The sequence below is a fragment of the Bufo bufo genome, chromosome 8, assembly GCF_905171765.1.
Source record: "Bufo bufo chromosome 8, aBufBuf1.1, whole genome shotgun sequence".
NCBI lineage: Eukaryota > Metazoa > Chordata > Amphibia > Anura > Bufonidae > Bufo > Bufo bufo.
Window position 1 is genome coordinate 103,583,419 of NC_053396.1, and position 19,070 is coordinate 103,602,488.

At 45.4% G+C, this 19,070-nt stretch overlaps 1 protein-coding gene across 1 annotated transcript in view; it reads left to right on the forward strand.

Annotated features, from left to right (window-relative positions):
* RLIM (ring finger protein, LIM domain interacting) overlaps positions 1-18,255 on the forward strand; it is a 43,818-nt gene extending 25,563 nt beyond the window's left edge. The window contains exons 3-4 of the mRNA XM_040442354.1: positions 14,226-14,306; positions 15,761-18,255. Coding sequence (XP_040298288.1) covers positions 14,226-14,306; positions 15,761-17,496 — 1,817 coding nt within the window. The 3' untranslated portion in view covers positions 17,497-18,255. The remainder of the gene's footprint in view (positions 1-14,225; positions 14,307-15,760) is intronic.
* Positions 18,256-19,070: the final 815 nt, after the last annotated feature.

Genomic DNA, 19,070 nt, shown 5'->3' on the forward strand with positions numbered 1-19,070 from the left:
CGGGCCCCGCTCGCTGTAATACTAATTTTCATATGTCAACAAGAAGAGAAATCCTCTGCGATCCTCTCCCTCTCTGTACTCACAAACTCAGTAGCAGGCAGGCTGGGCGGCAGCGCAACTCACTGACGTCACGGGCCTGCTCCTCCCACTTTATGAATGAAGCAGGCGCGTGACGTCAGTGAGTTACGCTGCCCGGCCTGCCTTCTACTGAGTTTGTGAGTACAGAGAGGGAGAGGATTGCAGAGGATTTCTCTTCTTGTTCACATATGAAAATTAGTATTACAGCGAGCAGGGCCCGGTGCGATAGAATACAGTGACTGCACCGGGCCCGCTGCCATTACAACACCAGATGCCAGCCCCCAGACCCTGTATTGGGGGTCATTCACTCACAGGGACACTGTTATGGGGGGGGATCTGTGGATGACACATATATAGCATAAGGTGCTATATATGTGTCACCGACAGTGCCATCCACAGAGCCCCCACAACAGTGCCATCCTCAGAGCCCCCACAACAGTGCCATCCACAGAGCCCCCATTAGTTCAAAACCCACCAAAAGCACACCTTTTGGTTCAAAATATTTTTTAATTTGGCTATTCCCCACCCCTCTTGTAATTGTTCCGCTACTTGTGGGCTGCGCGGGCATGAGTTCAGTCACTTCGGTGCGCAATCCCGTCCTGCAGCGCGTGATCCCGCGAGACCCGCCGCTGTAGGTCACGGGTCTCGCTTGATCACGCGCCGAAGTGACTGAAATCATGCCCACGTAGCCCGCAAGTAGCAGATCAGTGGAACAAGTACAAGGTGGAGGGGACTGTTTTTAACAGAGGCTCACTAATGGACGCTGAGATTAGATCACCCCATACGAAAGCATTGAATCAATGCTTTCCTATGGGGAAAAATTTGACCCTGGAGGTCATCATGCAGAGTGTGAGGACGTCTAGCGTCAGATACCAGACCAAATTTTAATACAGGAAGCCTGAGGTGGCTGCCAGCGACTAGAGGCCGACTTATTGCTGGAACGTAAACAATGCAGTTTCTCTAGAACATTGCAGCTCGATTTGCAAAAGGGACACTGTACCCAGACCACTTCAATGAGCTGAAGTGGTCTGGGTGCCTTTTGTGTCGCTTTAACTTTGAAATCTTATTAAAGATTGTGTGGGGTGTGGCTGGAGGTGGGACAAGAGTGGGGCTTGCAGCAGAACATGGGTGGGGCCTGTAAGGGGGCCCTTGATTTATTTTGCCCGGGGGCCCTGAGGGTTCTCAGTCCGCCCCTGCTTGCAAGCTATAGGAATAAGTGCTGGCCTATATGTACTCCTGCGATCCCAACTACCAGAGGAGAGGCCTGCGCCTTTTCATATAGTGTGCAAGCAGGGCCACCGCTGTTGGATTGCTGGGTGGTCATAACCCCTGGATAGGAGCAGCTTTATAATGTGATGGAAAAATTAATTCAGCCAGCAAAGGAAGCAATATGGACAATAATACACAATACATTAGTAAGTGCCTTGTATTAAAGAGGTTGTCCGGGTTCAGAGCTGAACCCGGACATACCTACATTTTTCACCTCGGTAGCCCTCTTGACAGGAGCATCGGAGCAGTTCACTAAATCGCGCAGGGCAAAGGCATTTTTTTTGAGATCCGGTGACATATTGGGGCTCACCATGGGGCTGCCAGGAAGCCTGGTGACATCACCGGCACTGATGGGCGGGATTTAGCCCTGCCCTAGCCAGTAAAACTGCTAGGGCAGCGCTAAAGCCTGCTCATCAGAGCCGGTAACGTCACCGAACACACTGCTGGGCTGAAGTTTCCGCCAGGCAGTGTGTTATTGAAAACAAAAGGGCCCGTGCCCTGAACCCGGACAACCCCTTTAACTTTCTCTGCATGATAAATGCCATTTGCTGAAGTGAGACAACCCCCTTTAATATAGGGGAGGTCTACTGAATTCCATTTTTTATTTTTATTTTTGTGTGTGTATATATACTAACATTCTATTAGCAGGTTTTCTTTAACCACCTCAGCCCCCCCTTAGCTTAAACACCCTTAATGACCAGGCCACTTTTTACACTTCTGCACTACACTACTTTCACCGTTTATTGCTCGGTCATGCAACTTACCACCCAAATGAATTTTACCTCCTTTTCTTCTCACTAATAGAGCTTTCATTTGGTGGTATTTCATTGCTGCTGACATTTTTTACTTTTTTTGTTATTAATCGAAATGTAACGATTTTTTTGCAAAAAATACATTTTTCAATTTCAGTTGTAAAATTTTGCAAAAAAAACTACATCCATATATAAATTGTTCTCTAAATTTATTGTTCTACATGTCTTTGATAAAAAAAAAAAAAATGTTTGGGTAAAAGTTATAGCGTTTACAAACTATGGTCCAAAAATGTGAATTTCCGCTTTTTGAAGCAGCTCTGACTTTCTGAGCACCTGTCATGTTTCTTGAGGTTCTACAATGCCCAGACAGTAGAAAAACCCCACAAATGACCCCATTTCGGAAAGTAGACACCCTAAGGTATTCGCTGATGGGCATAGTGAGTTCATAGAACTTTTTTTATTTTTTGTCACAAGTTAGCAGAAAATGATTATTATTATTTTTTTTTCTTACAAAGTCTCATATTCCACTAACTTGTGACAAAAAACTTCCATGAACTCACTATGCCCATCAGCGAATACCTTGGGGTGTCTTCTTTCCAAAATGGGGTCACTTGTGGGGTAGTTATACTGCCCTGGCATTTTAGGGGCCCAAATGCGTGCAAAAAAGTGTCACACATGTGCTATTGCCGTACTCAGGAGAAGTTGGGCAATGTTTTTTGGGGTGTCATTTTACATATACCCATGCTGGGTGACATGTGTGACACTTTTTTGCAGCCTAGGTGGGCAAAGGGGCTTACATTCCAAAGAGCACCTTTAGGATTTCACAGGTCATTTTTTACACATTTTGATTTCAAACTACTTACCACACATTAGGGCCCCTAGAATGCCAGGGCAGTATAACTACCCCACAAGTGACCCCATTTTGGAAAGAAGACACCCCAAGGTATTCCGTGAGGGGCATGGCGAGTTCCTACAATTTTTTTATTTTTTGTCACAAGTTAGCGGAAAATGATTATTATTTTTTTTTTTTTTCTTTCTTACAAAGTCTCATATTCCACTAACTTGTGACAAAATATGCCCTTCACGAAATACCTGGGGGTGTCTTCTTTCCAAAATGGGGTCACTTGTGGGGTAGTTATACTGCCCTGGCATTTTAGGGGCCCGAATGCGTGAGAAGTAGTTTGAAATCAAAATCTGAAATAAATATCTCGGTCAAATGCCAACTTTGTATCAAAAAAATGGGAAAAGATGTCTTTTGCCGAGATATTTCTCTCACCCAGCATGAGTATATGTAAAAAGACACCCCAAAACACATTGCCCAACTTCTCCTGAGTACGGTGATACCAGATGTGTGACACTTTTTTGCAGCCTAGGTGGGCAAAGGGGCCCACATTCCAAAGAGCACCTTTCGGATTTCACCGGCCATTTTTTACAGATTTTTATTTCAAACCACTTCTCACGCATTTGGGCCCCTAAAATGCCAGGGCAGTATAACTACCCCATTTTGGAAAGAAGACACCCCCAGGTATTTCGTGATGGGCATAGTGAGTTCATGGAAGTTTTTATTTTTTGTCACAAGTTAGTGAAATATGAGACTTTGTAAGAAAGAAAAAAAAAAAACATTTTCCGCTAACTTGTGACAAAAAATAAATTGTAGGAACTCGCCATGCCCCTCACGGAATACCTTGGGGTGTCTTCTTTCCAAAATGGGGTCACTTCTAGGGGCCCTAATGTGTGTTAAGTAGGTGAATGACCTGTGAAATCCTAAAGGTGCTCTTTGGAATGTGGGCCCCTTTGCCCACCTAGGCTGCGAAAAAGTGTCACACGTGGTATCGCCGTATTCAGGAGAAGTTGGGCAATGTGTTTTGGGGTGTCTTTTTACATATACTCATGCTGGGTGAGAAATATCTCGGCAAAAGACAACTTTCCCATTTTATTTTTTTTATACAAAGTTGGCATTTGATCAAGATATTTATCTCGCCCAGCATGGGTATTATGTAAAATGACACCCCAAAACACATTGCCCAACTTCTCCTGAGTACGGCAATACCAGATGTGACACATTTTTTTGCAGCCTAGATGCGCAAAGGGGCCCACATTCCTTTTCTGAGGGCATTTTTAGACATTTGGTTCCCAGACTTCTTCTCACGCTTTAGGGCCCCTAAAATGCCAGGGCAGTATAAATACCCCACATGTGACCCCATTTTGGAAAGAAGACACCCCAAGGTATTCAATGAGGGGCATGGCGAGTTCATATAAATTTTTCCCCTCCCCACGACAGCACCTTAGAGAGATGGCTCCGCCCCAGGAAACCTGCAGCATAAAAAGGTGGAGCTGCTCTGCCACCTCAGTGAGGTTTCCTGTCCTGGTGCGGGAGCCTGCAGTTGTCGTCCTGACCTGGAAGTCCCGGTAGATGCCGGAGGGTTAGCGGCGGCGCATTTTTTACCTGTCCGATCATTCCCCACAGGCGTCGGGGGCAGGATACCGGTGACGAGATCCCGGGTCACAAGGGCAGAAGGTGCCGGTCCCTCAGGCGAGGAGGACCGCACCAACGGATTTAGGGTGGCCAGAAGGCCCCAGTATTGCTGCAAACCATCCAGGACGCCACCGGATGTAGACGCTGGTGGGTGGCGTCCGGACTGGAAGTGCCATGCGTTCCACGGCCGTGCGCTTCCGGTCAGGTGACCGGGAAGTTTCGGCATCCTGGCAGTTTTAAACCGACTACATGCAGGTATGAGTGTGCTTGGGTTATTGGACGCCGGTGTCTGAAGTTCAGAGTGCCAGAAGTGGACCAAGTTGTTCCAGTGCTATCTTGGCGTGGTGGGTTTGCTAGTAACTGTGTATCTCTCAGGTGAGAGGAATTCTTGATGGCAGTAGATAACTTGGACAATATTTCATCAGTGCAGGTTTTCCTTCATTATGGATGAAGAGGGGAGGTCTGAATGTGCGGATATTGAAATCCTGCCACCGGTATTGAGTCCTATTCTCGCTCCTTTAAGGGTCTAGGCTGTTACTTAGATTTGGGTATGTTCCTTTTTTCTTAGAAGGTGGCGACATAGAAAAAGAACAAGGAATGCCCTATCTGCAAGTGCTTGCTGTCTTCTTACGCTAAGATGCTCTGTCAGTAGTGCATTGAGAAGACGGTGGCTGAGGAGACTCTGAGTCTTCTAAACGACATTAAATCTATTATGTCCGAAGTCAAAAATTCCCTGAAAGCCGGTAGAAAGAAGAGCGGTGAGGCAGGAGTCCGGCGTGGAATCGGAAGGTAGCGGCTCTCTCTTCGGGGTTGAGGACTCTAATGATTCCTTCTCTTCTGAGGATGACACAAAAGAAGGAAAGTTCCTATTTCCAGCAGAAGATACGGACAAATTGTTAAAGGTTATTCGATCTACCCTGGAGTTGGAAGATACCAGAGAAAATAGATCTGTAGAGGATGTTGTGTTTGGGGGACTTAGGGAAAGGAAGCGTAGGTGTTTCCCTGTCCATAAATCGGTTTCAGCTGTGATAGAAAAAGAATGGAAAAAAAACGGATAAAAAAACGTTTATTTCTAAGTAGGGGTGGGCGATATGGCCTAAAATCTATATTGCGATATAATTTTAAGCATGTGCGATATGCGATATATATTGCGATATATTGTTTTCTATATTTGGGGGGGCGTGTTTAAACTTTTTTTTACTTTTTATTTAATAACTATTAGTCTCCTTAAGGGCTAGAACGTAGAACCCTTGTCATATTCACCCTAACAGAGCTCTATTAGGGTGAATAGGACTTTACACTCTCCCTGCTGCCCTGTGCTTTGTGCACACAACAGCAGGGAGCTGACCCCCCCCCCCCCCCCCCCTAAACGGTGCCATCCCCAGATCCCCCCCCCCCCCCCTAAACGGTGCCATCCCCAGACCCCCCCCCCCCCCCTAAACGGTGCCATCCCCAGATCCCCCCCCCTCCCCTAAACGGTGCCATCCCCAGATCCCCCCCCCTCCCCTAAACGGTGCCATCCCCAGATCCCCCCCCCCCTCCCCTAAACGGTGCCATCCCCAGATCCCCCCCCCCTCCCCTAAACGGTGCCATCCCCAGATCCCCCCCCCTCCCCTAAACGGTGCCATCCCCAGATCCCCCCCCTCCCCTAAACGGTGCCATCCCCAGATCCCCCCCCTCCCCTAAACGGTGCCATCCCCAGATCCCCCCCCCTCCCCTAAACGGTGCCATCCCCAGATCCCCCCCCCCTCCCCTAAACGGTGCCATCCCCAGACCCCCCCCCCCCCCTCCCCTAAACGGTGCTATCCCCCCTAGTGGGAGGAGCAGGCGCGTGACGTGAGTGAGCGCCGCCCGCCATCACTGCCTGCTGTTACTGGAGCTAAGACAAAGTAAGGTACACAGTAAAGAGATCAGCAATTAATAAAGTTAAAGTTACTGATTAGTTTTTAAATGTTCTACTGTCAGCGGCGTGGCCCTGTATGTTCTAACCCCCAGGCAAGCGTCCCTGTCACCATGGGAACGCCTGGGGGTTAGAATATACCATCGGATTTGAGTTTTCACGCGCTCACTGAGATCGTGAAAACTCAATGATTTACTGTCAGTCCCTCCCCTCCTCCTCTTTTGTCATTGGTGGCCAGCGGCAGCCACGCACAGTGGGGAGGGAGGGACTCTCTCCTTCTCCACTGTGCCGGCTCAGGATCATATCGCGGTCCGGCGATATAGGAGAGATGCTCAAAATCCATATCGTGGCACAAATTTATATCGCATATCGCCTATATCGTCTATATCGCCCACCCCTATTTCTAAGACCTTTAAACGGAAGTACCCCTTTGAGGAAGAGGCGTCTACATCTTGGGACAGGGCCCCGAAACTGGATGTAGCCATTTCCAAGATTTCTAAAAAATCCTCTCTGCCCTTTGAGGACATGGGATTCTTAAGGGATCCCTTAGATAAAAGAATAGATTCTTCCCTTAAGAATTTGTGGGAATCTTCTGAGGTTGCTTTCAGGCCTAGTATAGCTGCCACTGTGGTTGCGAGATCTATGTCACTGTGGTTGGATAGGCTAGAGGGGCAGATTAGGGATAAATGCCCTAGAGAGCAGTTGTTAGCATCTATGCCCACTTTCCAGAAGGCCGCAGACTTTATTGCAGATGCTGCAGTGGACGCGGTGAGGCTGGAAGCGAGAGCCGCATCCCTTTCCAATTCTGCGCGACGTGCTTTGTTGCTTAAGAATTGGAAAGGGGGAGATATGCCGTCCAAGCTGAGGTTGTGTAGCATCCCCTGTGATGGCCAGTTTCTTTTTGGGTCTGAACTTGACTCCTTACTCGAAAAAGCGGCAGATAGAAAGAAAAAGTTTCCCCAAGAATCTTTCACTCAGTTTAAGCAATATAAACGGCCCTTTCGGAACCCGACAGGATTTCAGAATAAGAAGCAGACGGGGGACAGAGCAGGGAGCAAGGCCTAGATCAGGAAGTAAGGGCTTTTTGTTTAGATCAGCCGCAGCTCGTAGGGGAAAACAAGGAAAGCAGCAATGACATGATCCCAGTAGGAGGAAGATTAAAATTTTCTTCCTGCTTGGGAAAAGATGGCAGGCAAATGGTTGATAGGTCTTCTGCGGGAAGGTCTAAGGTTGGAATTCTTGAGATACCCTGCGGAAAAATTTGTGATTTCAAGATTTTCTCTCATTATGCTGCAAGAAATAAAAAAACTAATAAGCAAAAAGGTGTTAATTCCTGTCCCAGAGTCAGAGATAGGGAGAGGTTTTTATTCCACCCTGTTTCTAGTGAAGAAACCAGATGGGTCATACCGGACTATAATAAACCTCAAATACCTGAACAAGTTCCTGAAAGCCAGAAAATTCAAAATGGAAACCATCAGGTCAGCGATATATCTTTTATCTCCAGGATGTCATATGGCGGTTCTGGATTTAAAAGATGCTTACCATCATATTCCGATTCATCCAGATCACCAGAGATTCCTCCGGGTGGCTGTAAGAACCGAGGCAGGCCTTTTTCACTATCAGTTCCAGGCACTTCCCTTTGGCCTTTCCATGGCACCTCGGATCTTTACCAAGGTAGTGGCGGAGATGGCTTCCTTTATCAGGAGGGAGAACATCACGTTTCTGCCTTACTTGGACGACTTTCTGGTGGTGGCCCAAACTCAAGAGGAGTGTGTCAGGGCTCTGAATCGGGTGATGGAGGTACTTCAGTCCCTGGGGTGGCTTTTGAATACCCAGAAGTCCAGGATGGAGCCGTCATCAAGCCAGGTTTTCTTGGGTCTGGTTTTAAATTCCAGGCTGGAGAAAACTTTCCTCACAGAGGAGAAGGTAGCCGGGATTCAGGGAGTAGTTCGGAGGGTTCAGTCAGGAGGAACCCCATCTATAAGGAAAGCTATGTCCCTGTTAGGAGTTTTAACATCCTGCATGCCAGCGGTCCAGTGGGCGCAGCGACACTCTCGCCAGTTACAGGGAGAGATCTTGGCTGCCACGAGGCGGGCAGGGACGTCCCTGGAGTCAGTTATAAAATTGTCCGACGCAACTCTTTCATCCCTAAATTGGTGGAAGAAAGTAGAGAATCTGACTCAGGGACTTCCCTGGTCCTTTCCGGAACCAGTAGTTGTGACTACGGACGCCAGCCCCTGGGGATGGGGGGCTCACGTGGAGGATCAGATCTTTCAGGGAGAGAGTGGTCCCAGGGTCAGAGACTGTTCTCGTCAAATCGAAAGGAGCTGAGAGCTGTTTTGCTGGCCTTCCTATGATCCAGAACAGACATGTGAGGGTGATGTCCGACAATCGGACAGTGGTCTCATATCTCAATCATCAGGGAGGAACCAGGTCAGATTCCTTACAGAAGGAGACGAAATGGATTTTCGAGGAAATAGAGGAGAGAGTGCTTCATCTCTCGGCCATTCATATCAGAGGGGTCGAGAATTTTTGGGCGGACTTCCTGAGTCGCCACAGGATAGGTCAGGGGGAGTGGTCACTGAATCCAAAGATTTTCTCCCAGATAGTAGGTTTATGGGGTCTGCCTTCAGTAGACATGTTCGCCACAAGGGAGAACAGAAAGGTACAGGATTTCTTCTCCCTCAGTCCAAAGGAGTGCCCATCTGGGGTGGACGCCTTCCTCCAGAGATGGGACTTCCCTCTAGGTTATGCCTTTCCCCCGCTACAATTGATTCCGTTAGTGATAAGGAAGATCAGATACGAAAGGGCAAGAGTAATTCTGATAGCTCCCTTCTGGCCAAAGGGGGCGTGGTTTTCCCTGTTGAGGGCCATGTCTGTTTCGGATCCGTGGATCCTGCCAGGAATTCCGGACCTATTGTCACAGGGTCCAGTGTTCCACCCGGAAGTAGAGTCTCTACATCTTTCGGCGTGGAATTTGAGAGGTCATTTTTAGCTAGTCAGGGATTCTCTAAGGAGGTCATTTCCACTCTGATGAAAAGTAGGAAGGAGGTGACGAATATTATTTATGCGCGGGTATGGAGAAAGTTCCTGTCCTTTATAGGCACAGAAAGGGTTTCCTGGCCGTTAGAATTTTCAGTGGTTCAGGTGTTGGATTTTTTACAGAGGGGATTGTCCCTAGGGTTGGCAAAAAGTACACTAAAAGTGCAGGTGTCAGCTTTGTCGGTCTTAGGGAGAAGGAGCTTAGCCATGGACCCTTGGGTCGTTAGGTTTTTTAAGGCAGTAGATAGGATTACGCCATTTGGATTCCGAGAGGGGCATGGTGAGTTCATGTGAGATTTTATTTTTTGACACAAGTTAGTGGAATATGAGACTTTGTAAGAAAAAAATAATAATTTCCGCTAACTTGGGCCAAAAAAAAGTCTGAATGGAGCCTGACAGGGGGGGTGATCAATGACAGGGGGGGTGATCAATGACAGGGGGGGTGATCAGGGAGTCTATATGGGGTGATCACCCCCCTGTCATTGATCACCCCCCCTATAAGGCTCCATTCAGACGTCCGCATGTGTTTTGCGGATCCGATCCATGTATCCGTGGATCTGTAAAAAACATACGGACATCTGAATGCAGCCTTGCAGGAGGGTGATCAATGGCAGGGGGAGGTGTCAGTGATTCATGAAGGAGGTGTCAGTGATTATCATGCGATTTATTTATTTTTTTATTTTTTTTATTATTTTTTTTTTTTTATAACCCCTAACAGGTATATTAGACGCTGTTTTGATAACAGCGTCTAATATACCTGTTAGGCGCTGGCAGGCTGGAGATCCACTCGGTTACCTTCCGATCCTGTGAACGCGCGCGCCTGTGTGCGCGCGTTCACAGGAAGTCTCGCGAGATGACGCATATATGCGTGACTCTGCCTGCAGCTGTCGCCTCCGGAACACGATCCTGCGTTAGGCGGTCCGGAGGCGGTTAAGAAAAAATAAAGCTATTTCTGACATCATTCTTCATGAAGGAGGTGTCAGTGATTATCATTCTCTGTATAAGTGTGTATACATACATACATACATAGCTGTCAGTCACTGATGACATCTCCTCCATGTACTACTGGAGCAGGGGCGTAGCTATAGGGGGTGCAGAGGTAGCAGTCGCTACTGGGCTCAGGAGCCTGAGGGGGCCTAAAAACCCTTGTGCCACATAAGAAGACACTGGTATTATAGAAAATGCATGCAGGTCAAGTTACACTTCTGGCTGGAGGGAATGGGTTAGGTCAAGAATTTGGCTATGTGCTTCCCTGGCCACAATGCACTGAGGGAATGGGGGCCCAAGCTGAACTCTTGCACCAGGGCCCATGAGCCTTTAGCTACACCCCTGCACTGGAGTCAGAAAGAGCAAAGACTCTAAAGGAGTTATCCAATGCTGTAAACACCCCCGAAATGCCAGAGTCCCTCATACAGAGAATACTTACCTGGTACCTGACGCTTGTGTCCTTCTGGATCTCTCCACCGCTTCCGCTGCATCTCCCCATCATGCAGATCACAACCCGGGCATTTTGGATAACCCTTTTAAATGTATAAATTACAGGTTTTCTGAATCTTTTCACGTAAAATCATACATCGATCTGCTCCGCCCCTTCTGCTCTGTAACATGCCTGCAGAATGCACTGCATTTCATGGTGACAGGTTCCCTTTACAGCTTTTGTATTAGGGCTGAAACTATTACTCGATTGAATCGAGTAATTCAACACAAAAAATCCTCAATGCAATTTTTTGCATCGAGGTTTGTTTGTCATGTGACCACAGAGCAGGCATGAAGCGCTTGTTATTACTTACTGCTCCGTGATCACCCGCCGGCCCGTGCCACGCTGCACTGGATTCCGACGCTGTCTGATGTCAGGATCCAGTGCAGCGCGCGGAGAAGTGGAAGGAGCTGTGGAGTTGTGCCCTTACAGGAAAGGTCAGTATTTGGGGGGGGGGGGGGGGGGGGGGGGCTGATTGATTTGATGGCACTGGGGTGGGGGAGAGCTGAAGGCAATGGGGGAGCTGATGCACTTGGGCTGATCGCACAGGGGGGAACGAAGAGTTTTGGGGACTGATGGCAGGGGTCTTGAGTTTTTATAAAGGGAAAACAGTATTTCATTTTATTCTTATTAAAGTACTTAATCGTAAAAAAATAATCACTAGAATACTCGATTACTGAAATAATAGTTTACTGCAGCCCTATTTTGTATCAACTGAAGAATTAAGCTGACCTACATTGTTAGAGGACATGATGACTTTCTTTTTTTTTCTTTTTTTTAACCACTTGCAATATGGGCCATTTGCCCCCTTTCTGACCAGGCCTAATTTTGCAAAACTGACATATCTCACTTTATGTGGTAATAACTTTGGAACGCCTTTATTTATCCAAGTCATTCAGAGATTGTTTTCTCGTGACACATTGTACTTCATGATAGTCATAAATTTGAGTCAAAATATTTCACCTTTATTTATGAAAAAATCCCAAATTTACCCAAAAATTTAAAAAATTTGCAATTTTCTAAATTTCAATTTCTCTGCTTTTAAAACAGAAAGTGATACCTCATAAAATATTTATTACTTAACATTTCCCATATGTCTACTTTATGTTGGCATCATTTTGGAAATGTCATTTTATTTTTTTAGGACGTTAGAAGTTTAGAAGCAATTCTTAAAATTTTTAAGAAAATTGCCAAAACCCACTTTTTAAGGACCAGTTCAGGTCTGAAGTCACTTTGTGGGCCTACATAGTGGATACCCCCATAAATGACCCCATTGTAGAAACTACACCCCTCAAGGTATTCAAAACCGATTTTACAAACTTTGTTAACTCTTTAGGCGTTCCACAAGAATTAAAGGAAAATGGAGATCAAATTTTTTAATTTCACTTTTTTGGCAGATTTTCCATTTTAATCCAATTTTTTCTTTAACACATCGATGGTTAACAGCCAAACAAAACTCAACTCAATATTTATTACCCAGATTCTGCGGTTTACAGAAACACCCCACATGTGGTCATAAACTGCTGTATGGGCACACGGCAGGGCGCAGAAGAAAAGGAACTCCACATGGTTTTTAGATGCCATGTCCCATTTGAAGCCCCCTGATGCACCCTTACAGTAGAAACTCCCAAGAAGTGACCCCATTTTGGAAACTAGGGGATAAGGTGCCAGTTTTATTAGTACTATTTTTGGGTACATATGATTTTTTTGATCATTCATTATAACACTTTATGGGGCAAGGTGACCAAAAAATTGGTTGTTTTAGCACAGTTTCTATTTATTTATTTTTACAGCGTTCACTTGAGGGGTTCAGTCAAGTGACATTTTTATAGAGCAGATCGTTACGGACGTGGCGATACCTAATATGTATACTTTTTCTCATTTATTAGAGTTTTACACAATAATAGCATTTTTGAAACAAAAAAATTATGTTTTAATGTGTCCATGTTCTGAGAGCTATAGTTTTTTAATTTTTTGAGAGATTTTCTTATGTAGGGGCTCATTTTTTGCGGGATGAGGTGACTTTTATTGGTACCATTTTGTGGGACATAAGTGTTTTTGATCACTTGGTGTTGCACCTTTTGTGATGTGACAAAAATTGCTTGTTTTGACTTTTTTTTTTTTTTTTTTTTTTTTTTTTTTTTTTTTTTTACGGTGTTCACCCGAGGGGTTAGGTCATGTGATATTTTTATAGAGCTGGTTTTTACGGACGCGGCAACACCAAATATGTCTTATTTTATTTTTTCTATTTTTAACTTTTTTTTTTTCATGTGAAACTTTTTTTATTTTATTTTTTCAACCTTTTTTTTTTTTTTTTTTACACTTTTCGTCCCCCATAAGGTCATACAAGACCTCTGGGGGACATTTTCTTCACTGACATAGTAGTCCCAGTTACAGGACAAATGCACCCCTAGAGAGGCTGTACAGCAGCAATCCAGCGCTGTACAGACTCAAAGCAGGGCTGATCGAGGTCTGTGAAAGACCTCACACAGCTCCTGCACTCTCCGGTCACGGCGTTCACATGACCACCGGGCCGGAACAGGAAGCGCATAGCGCTTCCTCCTCTGCATACACAGCGCTCGGTGAGCGCTGTGTATGCAGCGATCCAGAAGGCAGGGACACCTGGGAACTGTCCCTGCCTTCTCTAAGGGTTGCCCTGCTGTCACTGACAGCGGGCAACCCGATCAGCAGCTGCACGATTAGCGTGCAGCTGCACTTTCTGAACGGACGTTTTAAAAACGTGCGTTCATAAATAGAGATCCACCCATAGGACGTTTATATCCTATGGACGGACGGGAGGTGGTTAACTTATACTCCACGTTAAATCTTCTGGACCACTTTTTTATATATATATATATATATATATAATTTTCATTCCTGCATTTTGCCAGTCCTCTATTCTTCCTAGAAATATAATATGAAAAATGGACATGTGTCCCTGTACAGTCTGGCAGTATCAGTGTGACAAGATGCACACCAACTGGTAACATCCAGTTGTCAGTTTACTCCTGCATTTCTAAGAGGAGTAATAGAGGTACATCATAATATAGGGTTCTGAGAAAAGATGCTGCTTTCAAGGGGAATGCATGCATTTACAAAACAGATGTTTCTGGAGAAGTGACAGGTCTTCTGTACAGGAAAATGAAGAACTCGAATCCTTTGGTTGTTATATTGCAGATTGTTAGCTTGTGTTTGCTCATTCGATTTATTTTATATTTCTTGCCACTTTAGGGGAAATTACTAAAGAGGAGCTTCTGAGAAGATTGCAACAAATCAAAGAAGGACCACCTCAACCGAATGCTGAAAACGAAGGTACTTTACACACAACTACATGACAATACCAAATGCTAATATGGAAAGAATATTTCAAATGTGTCCTCTTTGTGTTAGACTACATGCACACGACGTATGTATTTTGTGGTCCGCAAAATGCGAATAGAGGTGACGTCCGTGCTGCATCCGTTTTTCTTGCGGATCCATTTTAACAATGCCTATACTTGTCTGCAAAACAGACAAGAATAGGACATGCTCTATATTTTTTGCTGGGATACGAAACGGACATACGGATGTGGCCCAGTTTAAATGAATGGGTCCATATCCTATTTGCAAAAAGAACGGAAACAAAATAAGTTTGTGTGCATGAGGCCTTAGGCTGAGGGTACAGGCAGGATTCGCTTGTCACTTATGTTTGCATCATATATTTGTTTTGCAGCAGTTGTGTGTGTACAGATGACTCTTGGGCCCTCTTGTTCCATAGGTGTCATCTGTCACATTGCCAAATACATTTCTGTGTAGATGTGTATGAGTAGCAATTAAAGGGATGTCTGCCAATTCTGGAGGGTGACCTTTTCATTATCACACTTCACAGTTCTAATTTTCACCACTGATGGCATGATTGTGCTTTAGGGTGCATTCACATGACTGTGTTTTTGACTCTGCATCCGTTCCGCAATTTTGCGGCACTGGTGCGGACCCATTCATTTCAATGGGGCCGCAAAAGATGCGGACAGCACACAATGTGCTGTCCATCCGTATATCCGTTCTGCGGCCCCGCAAAAAAGATAGAGCATGTCCTATTCTTTTCAGCAGTCGTGGACAAGAATAGGCAATTTGCGGACCGCAAAACACATACAGTTATGTGAATGTAGCCTTAAAGGGGTTGTCCAGTTTCTAGATGAAACCAGACAACCCACTGGATCAAGCTTCAGTGAAGAACGAGTAATTACTTACCTGCCAGGTCTCTCATCCCCACTCCCAGTTCCTTTGGCTGGGATCTATTTATCCGGATGCAGCGGTTAAAGACTTAAAGGGGTTGTCTCATCTTGGACATTAGTGGCATATGACTAGGTTACAGGTAATGCAACTAATGTAAAATAGGTGTGGGACCCACACCCATCTCTACAACGGGGCCTCCAAAGTGGCCAACCTCCATTCACTTCTGTTGGATTTCTGAAAAGGGCTGGCTCGGCTATTTCCGGAACTTCCTTAGAGGTGAATGGAAAGATGGCCGTGCATGTGCAGTGCGCTCTTCAATCACTTCTGTGGGAGTTCTGGAAATGGGCACGTTCGGCTATCTGACATTGGTTGCATATCCTATATTCTCTCAGATTAGACAGCCCCTCGACTCCATGTCTTGTGCGCTAAGTGCATTCAGAATCAAGATTTACAGTGTTTTGTTTCTTAAAACTTAAAAAAAAAAAAATATAGATATATTATTAACGCTCTAGTTTTAACCAATTTTTAATTAAAAATCCTTGTGTTTTAAGCTTCTACAGGGGGGACACCTGAGGACTCTTCCAATGGAGATTCAATAATCGACTGGTTGAATTCGGTTAGACAGACTGGAAATACAACAAGAAGTGGTCAGCGGGGCAACCAGTCTTGGAGGGCAGTGAGCAGAACCAATCCAAATAGTGGTGATTTTAGGTTTAGTTTGGAAATAAATGTGAATCGTAATGCCGCTAATCAGAATATGCCTTCAGCTGAGCAGTCATCAGAAACCAATGGAGCTGAAGATATGGAAGTCAGTAGTCAGGTTGAGGGTGAACCTGAGCCAGAACCTGAACCAGAACCAGAACCTGAACCTGAACCAGAGCCAGAGCCTGAACCTGAACCAGAGCCTGAACCAGAACCTGAACCTGAAATTATACCCCCTGTTATGGTACAAGAGCAAGTAGTTACTGAGGAGCCAAGTCCTCAGAGAGGTCAAAGGAGGGCAAGAAGTCGAAGCCCAGACCAGCGAAGGATCAGGGCAAGGACTGATCGAAGCAGATCACCTCTAAATCGACCTGTGGAGCAACCAACTCGAAGGGCTCAACATAGTCCAGTACAGACTGTTAATGCTCCTCCTGCTGTTGAGGAAGCAGAGGGTAGCTCTAGAACCAGGCAGCTTGTAACTGCATACCTGAGCAGTTCTACTTCTGAGGCGGAGGGAAGCTCTAGAACTAGACAGCATGTAACTTCCAGACTACAAGCACTTGCTACCGAATCTCAGAATCCCAGTGTAGTGCTTTCAAATCCAGAGCCAGGAGCTTCTCCCCAGCCTCCTCCCACAGAGACTCCAGAAAATGCAGAACCTACAGGCACTGGTCAAAGGCCACCAACCATAGTTTTAGATCTTCAGGTTAGGCGGGTACGTCCAGGGGAGTATCGTCAAAGAGATAGCATTGCAAACAGGACACGCTCGCGCTCTCAGACCCCTAACAATACAGTCACTTACGAGAGTGAACGGGGAGGATTCCGTCGCACGTTCTCACGGTCAGAGCGAGCTGGTGTCAGGACATATGTCAGTACTATCAGAATCCCAATCCGTAGGATACTAAACACAGGCCTGAGTGAAACCACCTCTGTTGCTATCCAGACCATGCTACGGCAGATAATGACTGGTTTTGGGGAGCTAAGCTACTTTATGTATAGTGATAACGATGCAGAGCCTGGCACTCCTGCAGCTGCCTCTCAACCAATAGCCGTGGGGGTGGAAACCCAGAACATTGTTACACCAAATGCCAGTCCACCTCCTCCACCACCACCGCCGCCACCACCACCACCACCACCACCACCGCCGCCTGTACCTGAGCCTCCTGTAGAACCACCCATCCCTGTTGTGGAACCTGACGATGCCAACGCAGAAATTGTGTCAACTTCTGGGGGTAGGAGGGAAGTTCGTAACAGAAGATCTGTCACCTTCGAAGAAAGTGGATCTCTGCCATTTCTTAGGCTGGCTCAGTTTTTTTTGCTTAATGAAGATGATGATGATCAACCAAGGGGACTCACCAAAGAACAAATTGACAACCTGTCAACTCGTAATTATGGTGAAAATGATGCCCTGAAAACTTGTAGCGTGTGCATAACAGAGTACGCAGAGGGGAACAAGCTCCGCAAGCTCCCTTGTTCACATGAGTACCACGTCCACTGTATTGATCGCTGGCTGTCTGAAAACTCTACTTGTCCAATCTGTCGCCGAGCTGTTCTGGTGCCTAGCAACAGGGAAAGTGTGGTGTAAACAGGTTGCTATGAACTGTCTACTAAGCAGCTACCGTTTTAGGCCCGGAGAAGGAGAAAAAGATGCTTTTTATGACCACTTTTTGAGTGGTGCTTAAAGTAGGATTTTTGGCTTTTTGAGTGAGTTGTCATGTTGAGATGAAACATTTCTATTTCTCCTCCCTCACAAAATCTCAATGATTCAAAACCTGTTAAGAAATGTGGTCCATGAGAAAAAGTAACTTTCTAAAAAAAATATTCCATTTCACTACGGTCAAAACATCTACTTTGCAAGGACAGCATTCCTTACATCCCCTGCTGAACCTTACACGCTCAGTGCTGGTATGATCCCTATGAAGATCACCTCAGTACTTGGTAACAAGACTTTTCAAGCGGGATCATTGTGAGAATCACTTGTGTTTTAAGTCAAGGTTTAATTACAGGGGTATCCTTAAATATACGCAGTGGTACATTTTATGCTTATTGTCATTGCTTACAGTTTTTTTTTTTTTTTTTTTTTTTTTTTTTTTATTTGTATGACAATTTGTGATGATTAGACTTCCTTAAATTCTCTGGCCATAGGAGGGCCTTGCCAGTGTAGCACATACTTGTATATAGGCACCAGTTAATTGCTCACATTGTGCTTTTCTCGGTTCTAATGGCATTATGCATGCATTTAACCTATAAGAGATACCTTCTAACTGCAGGGTATTAGCCCCACACCCACCTGTTATCCAACCAGTGAAGCTTGGAGCTTCCTCAGTTTCAAAGTTCATCTGATCATTGAAGAAAAGATTTAATTTTTATGTATTGCCATTTTCTATACTTAAGGTGAAGGTAGTGCTTTAGTAAATCCACCTAGCTGATGTACCCAATAGCTTGAAGTAGCAGGCATCAGCAATTGGTTCAAGCTGAGAATGTAATGCATCACAAGATTAAAATTTTTTTATTTTCCCTTGAATAGTCAAATATTTTTTTTTTAGGTTCCAGAACCATGAGTTCCACACATACTTTAGGACAATACAGTATTGGAATATGAAAGGCGTGGGGTCTGCAGTCATCCCAGCAGGCAGGAGAAAGTGCAGACCTGGTCAGAATCTGACTCTGTCAGGAAGGGGGGCTCAGCGTGTTGGACCTTTATCAGTCAGCTGTACCCTGGACAACCTATAATGGTCGGTCATCTAATCACTCCAGCAGCATGGTAGGCATTGGGCTGGATCAGAAACCTTTTGAAAGTAACATTGGTTACTGGTATCTGGATCCATTGTGCTAAGCACTTATAAATTACTGAAATGGTATTCGGTCATAGTCCACACGCTATTTTTGTAAATCCATTTATTACTATGGGAGTTAAATGTTCTTTTTAATATTTTAAAGTCCTTTTTAAGGGTGTGACAACTCACTGGTCAGTTAGTGCCACTCAGACTTCTCAAAGTACCCGCCATATGTTAATAACTAACTCTGTTTAAGAGTTGATTATTTTAACGCCAATTGACCTACGGCTTTCTGTCATGCGTTGAGGGTCTTCCTGCACTGCAGCATGAGACGTTGAATGCATTTGTGCCTTGCATTCGAGATGTTACTCTGTGTGGTAGT